The sequence below is a fragment of the Dysidea avara genome, chromosome 9, assembly GCF_963678975.1.
Source record: "Dysidea avara chromosome 9, odDysAvar1.4, whole genome shotgun sequence".
In the NCBI taxonomy this organism is placed as follows: Eukaryota; Metazoa; Porifera; class Demospongiae; order Dictyoceratida; family Dysideidae; genus Dysidea; species Dysidea avara.
This window is the reverse complement of record NC_089280.1, coordinates 10606814-10614748: the sequence shown is the minus strand read 5'-3', so window position 1 is coordinate 10614748 and position 7935 is coordinate 10606814. Positions and strand designations below refer to the sequence as shown.

General features: G+C 36.2%; 1 protein-coding gene and 1 long non-coding RNA gene across 2 annotated transcripts; both read left to right on the top strand.

The window, feature by feature from the left end:
- Positions 1-1966: 1966 nt before the first annotated feature.
- On the top strand, positions 1967-2349 carry LOC136266691 (uncharacterized). Its single transcript, XR_010706235.1, has 3 exons — positions 1967-2076; positions 2139-2193; positions 2255-2349. It is a non-coding gene; the product is annotated as an uncharacterized lncRNA (long non-coding RNA).
- Positions 2350-2353: 4 nt separating this feature from the next.
- LOC136266690 (A disintegrin and metalloproteinase with thrombospondin motifs 4-like) lies at positions 2354-7561 on the top strand. Its single transcript, XM_066061688.1, has 21 exons — positions 2354-2420; positions 2523-2658; positions 2721-2832; positions 3382-3549; positions 3620-3826; positions 3877-4046; positions 4113-4190; positions 4685-4809; positions 4857-4891; positions 4944-5049; positions 5100-5234; positions 5283-5445; positions 5509-5610; positions 5661-5887; positions 5945-6011; positions 6117-6222; positions 6341-6498; positions 6559-6685; positions 6746-6829; positions 7163-7323; positions 7375-7561. The coding sequence occupies exons 1-21, from the start codon at positions 2377-2379 to the stop codon at positions 7435-7437; spliced, it is 2574 nt and encodes an 857-aa protein (XP_065917760.1). The 5' UTR covers positions 2354-2376; the 3' UTR covers positions 7438-7561.
- Positions 7562-7935: the final 374 nt, after the last annotated feature.

Here is a 7935-nt window from a genome sequence, read left to right as displayed (position 1 = left end):
GACAAGCAGAGTCAACACATCTCCTTCATGTACAACTCAGATTGTGCCCACATGCCCTTTTTTCACAGATCCAGTCACATTTTAAATGCACAATTATTGCAATGTTAACATCTACTTTAAAGTAAATTGATTCACTTTGCTATTGATCTTTTGACTTAGTCTTTGCAAGGTTAATAAGTATTCAATCTATTCAGTGCACATTATCATGTTTATTTGGAGACCCTACTGTATATATACATGTATTTTAACCCCAGCATATTAAGTTCATACCAGAGCAGCATTGTTGCTGTGTTACACCACACACTTGACTTATTGTGATTACACAGCTTCATTATAATATCAATTGCTGATTACAGCATGCTATACACTGCCTATATTGTTGGATACATCAAAGCAAAGTACATTCAGTTGCAATGAAACAATACACTGATTTTAATTAACTCTGATAACTGACTACTTAGCGGTTAATGTACACGATGACTGACTTGACATGTTTAGTACTGCAATGTGTAATATCAAGCACCACCAGCACCTCTTATATATCATGTTGAGCTATCCATAAACGGATTTATAAATAGTAAATACACTAGTGTAAAAATTATGGGAAATAGAAATCACTGAATCACATAACTACTTTACATTTAATGTATCACACTGCTAGTATAGATTGTCATACTTGTATGACTTTCTCCAGAAATTCAACACAACAATCACCAAACTGTGTATGCATCTAATTACATGTGGTTACCATTTCATTTTATTTTTTATGGTTGAATAGTTTTGTGGTTATTGTAACATTATGTTGTTCTTATGAGTAACCTGTGTGTAATATGAGCAATTTAATATTATAATCTGGGAGGCTAAATGGGCTTTACTTGATCTATCTCAATTGCTATAAAACTTTGATAGAATTATATAGATTTAAAAGAATTTGTGAATAACTAAGGTTAAAGGTGTTGAGGTTTATGCAGCAGAGGCAGATGTAAGATTTTTCCCAAGTGATGGTCATTTTTCTTGTCTGAGGTTGCATGCCTCTCACAGGAAAATCTAGCTGTTTAAGTTTTGTTAACACTTTCTACCACAACTAAAGGAATAAGCATGTTAGATATGACCATTTTCTTATGGTTTTAGCATAAGTAAATTTTAGAGGCTCAAGGGGTTTTACCCCATAATAATTATGTTAATGAAGAACCAGCTAATCATGCTTTCAGATATACATATGCCAGCTAGCTGTTACTCTCAGATGCAGATAGTTTTATTGAGAATAGTGCTAACATCAATTAGCTACCATAAGGAGTAAGCCTGGAGTATATATATATGCAATCTCTTTCTTTGTTTGCATTTTTCTGTCAAGTAAAAAAATATAGCTGCTTTATATACAGTGTATCGCACTGCTAGTATAGAATTGTAGTTATAATTTTGATTCTTTTCTCCACTTTTTTCCCACTTTCCCTGTTTATAATTATCTTCTGTACAGGAGCTTTACACAGTTAACATATAACAATATAATAATGTCTTACTTGATTAGCTTTCTCCAGAAATCCAGCACAACAGTCACCAAACTGTGTATACACCCAATTACATGCGGTTACCATTTCATTTTATTTTTATGGTTGTGGTTGTTAGATCATTAGTGGTGTTCTCATGCTCTATCTGCACAATATGAATAATTGCTAGTATAGAAGTACATATTAAATTGACCTATCTCAAATGCTAAGAAACTTTGATAGGATCAGAATTTGTGAATAAGACTAGACACATATGGTACCAATATAAATTGAATTCAAAATGCACCTCACTAAAGAGGATATAGGTTCCTTTGTATACTTTGATTCAACCACACAATGGAATGTTTGAATCATCAGAATAATTATTATGTCATACATATCTAATGTAGCATGACTGTATCCTGTTGATTTGCTGTATTTAAGCAATGTGGAAATTTGCACATTCACTTACGTATCATAACAGCTACTCAAGACTTGAAAAGAGTTGATCATAATGAAGCAGATCGGACATTATTTTCTTTTCTTTGTTAGCCTATGCTCACTGGAGATGGTTTTGGCAGCTCCTATTGTAGGTTCAGATTTTAAAGCAAATTTACTTTTGAAATGTATACTTTTTTCTGCAATCTTTAGGAACCAATGTCATCCTTCTTACAAATGATGATTGGGAACAAAGCCATCAAATCAGGTTTGTGAGCATGTAACTTTGAAACTTGACTTGTAGCATCAACATGATTTACGTATTCCAGGAACTATTCCTTCTTTCTTTTCAATGGATGCTAATGTTATCCAGACAGACCCAACAACAAATAATGCTAGAGAAGACACTGATACCATGTTCTACACCATACAAACCAATGATGATGAGGTGATGAATGTCACATTGTACCCAAACAAGAAGTTACTTTCAAGAGAGTAAGTCGTGTGCCACCTAGATCTCACCACATTGTCTAGATGTTTATAGCCATTCAAATGAACACATATAGCTAGCACCCATTATTTCTGTATTTTGCTTAGATTTGTTGTGCAAAAGAGGATGGCTGATGGCAGTTTGCAAACAATGAACGCTACTGCAAGGAATTGCTTCTACACTGGAACAGTTACTAATCATGAATTCTCAAGAGTTGCAATTGATATGTGTAATGGTGAAATGGTATGTAGGTCAACCATTAGTGCTTGCATTATGTATTATGAATACATTGTATATATTTATAGAGAGGAATGATAGAGGCAGGGGATAATTGTTACTTGTTGGAACCAGGAAAGGATCATTCTCATGTAGCATACAGAATGAAGCGTGCTAACATAACATTTGAAGACAGCAGTGGTAAGAGAATGTGAATCTGTTAATAGCCAATATAATACAATAGTACTGTATGTATATTAGGGATCATGGGTCACCATAAAACCAGCCTTATTTTTCCTTCATGGAGTATTATATTGATTAATATGTATATAACCAAGTTCATAAATGTCTACAAATTGACCCCAAATCCTTTCAACAAGTTTATCAAACATATAATATGCGACCCGGTCTGCAAAAAGGGGTCTTATAGCCTTTTCAATTGGCAACCTGTAACTTGACTTGTGAATGGAGTATTACCCTGAATCTTGGTCCCCTTATACCCCTAACATAGTACTATGGCTTGGCGTAATATGAAGGTGATAGGTTTAAAACATCGTGAGTTATCATTAGTAAAACTTGACAATTTGGAAAGGCTATTAGACCCATTTTCGCAGACCAGGCCACATATTTTATCGAGTTATGGTAGCTGAGAAGGGACACCCGCAAGTGAGTGGCCTTCCTTGGTTACTATATATGATCTCTTATCAAATGTAATTTCTTCTGACACATTTGTTTACACATGAATCACAGCTCTTCATTGTCCTGTTCTGGATGAAGTTAAGAATGGACATACAAAATACATCCAGAGTCACGTGGTTCATAAATGTAATCCTGGCTACAAATTATTTGGTTCAGCCATACAAAGATGTCTCCCCAATGGAACATGGAGTGGAAACACACCAGTGTGTATACAAAAAGGTAAGGCAGGTAACATCAAGTGACTTACATTGTGATCAGTTGATATACATACTGTATATATCTTCAATAGGCAGCTTGAGGAAAGATGGCATTGAAGTGCTTCACTGTCCTGAACTATCAGCTCCTAAACAGGGAACTATTAAAATCCAAATCAAAGCTGGCTTGTTTATTGCTGAACATGAATGTATGGCAGGACACAAGTTACTTGGAAACCATTTGAGGTTCTGTATACCAACCACTGGCCAGTGGTCTGGTTCAGCACCAACCTGCCAACCCTGTGAGTTAATGACTTTATACATTATGAACCATTCAATATCTTATAATTAGCTGCAACAGCGGAAACGTTTGTTAATAAAATGGAGGGACACTCACATAAAAGGCGTCAAGCATCAGGTAGTCATTTGGAAATCATGGTTTACGTTGATCAAGGAGTCGAAAATGATGCAAATCAAAATGGATTTAATGTCACTGATTACATTCTCTCAATCATTAACATTGTAAGATATACTTTGCATCATCTGATCCTCATTGCTTTAAGTTGTTGCTGTTTTTTTTATTACTAGATGTCAAGTATGTTCCATGACCCTACTCTTGAACATGAAATAGATTTAACACTAACAAGACTTATTATGGGAGGCAGTGTAAGTAATTAAGAGCTTATAGTGTTCAGTAGTAAGTGAATTAGTAGAGTATTTAACTAGAGGGGTCCCCTGCCTACTGGCCTGAACTGGGATATACATTCATCAATTGCACTGCTGCAAGTAGAGTATCAATGCCTTACTCAGTTCTTTATACTAGAGGCTTGCCACATTAATTTGACACTTATCAACAGTTCTTTCTTACTAGTGATGTTGTCAGATCTCCATACCAGTAGTCTAAGAGGCATCACTTCCATCAAGGTGAAGTTGTGACAACGTGTTTACACAGGATATAATTACTTCCTTGTTATGAACTTTTGGTGTAACTAGCCAGGAAATTTATAGGACTGTCCAAAGCCAAGGGCAAAATATGAAGTTGGGGCCCTATAGTATGGGTGAAGTACACTGTTGCCATCCTGGGGCTTTAACAGGGTAGAAGAATTGCTTCCCTTTCTCTTGGTAGTCACAATGTTACACCTTAACATTGCTGTGTACAGGGGGACTTTGACATCGTACAATCAGCATCAACCACCTTGGATAACTTCTGTGCCTATCAGCAATCAATCAACCCAACCAGTGATAATGATCCAATGCACCATGATCATGCTATGTTGATTACAAGGTAAATTATGTCATAACGTCTGATTGCTGCTTTATTTGTATATTTAGCACTGATATTTGTGGTTCAAGCTGCTCTGTTGTTGGTGAGTGATTGTGACAATAGTATTGGCACAATATTTTCGTAATTACAAATAGGGTTAGCTCCAGTTAATCAGATGTGTTCCCAGGGGAAAAGTTGTACAATTAATGAAGATGCTGGCTTTAGTACTGCATTCATATTAGCTCATGAAGCTGGTCATAAGTAAGTACCCAACTATATCACTACTTTACACATCATTAAATTACCATTAGTTTTGGTATGGCACATGATGGAGAAGGCAATAGTTGTGGTGGCTCCTCAAGGTTAATGGCTCCTTCACTTGGAGGACAAGCAGAAAATTTTCTGTGGTCGAAATGCTCTGCAGAAACCTTACGGACATTTATAAAGTACACAATGTTCATTAATAAATCATATTATGATCTTTCCTATTGCAGTTCTGAAATGTCAACATGTTTGGACGATGTACCAATAAATACACAATTTAAAGTTAACCCTAATGAACTTCCTGGGCTAAACTATACTGCTGATGATCAGTGTAGAGCAGAGTATGGTCCTAGCGCAAGATTTTGTCCATTTTCTGCTACCATGGATCCAGAGGTAATTAAACTAAGGATTCAATGTAAACTATGTAGTAAGTATCTGTGTCTTCCTACTAAATAGGAAGTGTGCTCACGTTTATCATGTCGAAAAACTGTGGACTCAGCAGAGTGCATTACTGGAAATGTTCCTTCTGCAGATGGCACAAACTGTTCATCAAACACTGTAAGCTATAGTGTCTTCATGATTGGCTCTTGATTATAAATAATAAATAGGAATTTAGGATTTGTTCAAGAGGAAAATGTGTTGATGGCAACACCGTTGTTAATGCTAGTGCTGATGGCAATGCCATTGTTAATGCTAGTGCTGATGGCAACACCACTGTTAATGCTACCACTAAACCAATTGATGGAGGTTGGAGTGCATTTGGACCATATTCTACATGTAGCAGAACTTGTGGAGGTGGACTAAGATACAGAGAAAGACAATGTAACAATCCTTCGTAAGCAACAGAAATACATCCTATGTGTACAGCATGAACACTTTTCTGTGATTATAGGCCACAATTTGGAGGTAGAACTTGCTCAGGAGAATCCAGGGAGTATGATGCACTTTGCAATACTGATGTAAGTATTATAATTATGTAGGTGTTTATACAACATACTGTAATGCACATGGGTTGATGCTAAGCTAAAGGTTTACCATTATACGTATGCATACTACTGTTCTAGCCATGCCCAGCTGGCTCTCCCAGCTTCATAGACCAGCAGTGTGCTGCAACCAATGACAGACCGTTTAATGGTACTCTTTACTCTTGGGAAGAGTATACTGTAACAGGTAGTGTGTTTCTAGTTAATATTTTAACTACCTACTTCATTGTAATTGTATTGATTCCATTGGTATGCATTCAGTAATTTAACAATGAAGTTTAAATACACATTTATGTACTACATAGATATATCAACAGTGATTGGAGATCCATGTGAGCTTGTGTGTGCAACTGCCAACACAACCACAGTACTAGTAGTCGTAAGAGAACCTGTGGCACAAGATGGAACTCCATGTAAAAATACTGATTCTTCTACTGGTGTCTGTGTAGCAGGAAGATGCACGGTGCGATTGATAATATTTGTCCCACAACACTTGTTAAGTAGATTGTATTGTCACCTGTAGCCTGTAGGATGTGATAACGTGTTAAACTCTGGAGTCAAATTAGATGCTTGTGGAGTATGCAATGGTACAAATAGTAGTGGGGGTTTAACTGAATCAAAGTACACCCTTAAGGGAAGTGGTACATTTGGTAAGCAAGTGGAAAACAGTGCAAAGTATACTATTACTTTATAACATCTGTGTTCCATAGGTTACAACACTGTAGCAGTTATACCAGCTGGAGCACGTAATGTTAGAGTTGCTGAAACTATTGTAAAGTATTTTAACTACATTGGTATGCTGAAAAAATTTTATAAAATGTGACCCGGTCTGCGAAAAGGGCTCTTATAGCCTTTCCAATTGCATATATATGGTAACCCATAACTTGACTGGTGAATATGGTACAAGCCTACAATTTGGTCACTCAACAGCCCTAACCTGGCAGTAGCTGTGGGTGTAATTACATGGTGATAGCTTTAGTAGATTAGGAGTTATGATTAGCCAAACATGGATAATTGGAAAGGCTATAAGAGCCCTTTTCGCAGACCGGGTCACAAATATACATGTAGCTAAACATCTTATGTGTGTACTGTCTCAGTGCAGTGTTACATGACATTCACTCTTACAGCACTTGAGAGTGGAGGACAGTCCATACTAAATGGTGGATTTATCACAAGCTTGTCAGGATCATTTACTGCTGCAGGAAATGAGTTCCAATATAATGTCGAATTATTTACTGAGGAATATGTGTTCACTACTGGACCACTGGAGGAACCTCTGACAGTACAAGTAAGAAATTCCATTAGTAGTTGCATTGATTTACATGATGATCATCAATAGGTTTTGGTTTATGGATTTTCTGACAGTTACTCACTCTCAGTAGAGTACTACCTGTGTGGCTAAATTTACAAGAACAATTTATTATGCACATACACATTAAGCAAAGTTGGAGCAGTTTGTACTGTAGTTATTACATGTCTCCAAGAGTATGTTACTGTATCTTTAGATTTCTGATTTTCACAATAATCATTTTGCTATGAATATTGGGTGTATGAAAGGTTTGAAGTATTATAGTACACTCCTCTTAAAATATGCATTGCTATACTTAATCGTATAGCTAAACACATCAAAGTATGAATAAAGCCATTTGACAGAAGTTGTTCTCAGAAAGTGGTTAGACTAAGTATATGGCAGGATGTTTGGAGCAATGGCAAGATAGCAGTGCACAGGTCAAGAAAACACACTGGCAACTTCTTGAAAAATTAACATTATGATGAATGTTCTATTAGAGTAGTTGACTGTTCTATTAGAGCATTTCAATTTTTAGCAGCTTTTAGGTTAAAGTCTCACACCAAAAGTATAATTTGAACCCTCCTTAGTATTTCTAAGTAAAGATTAGCC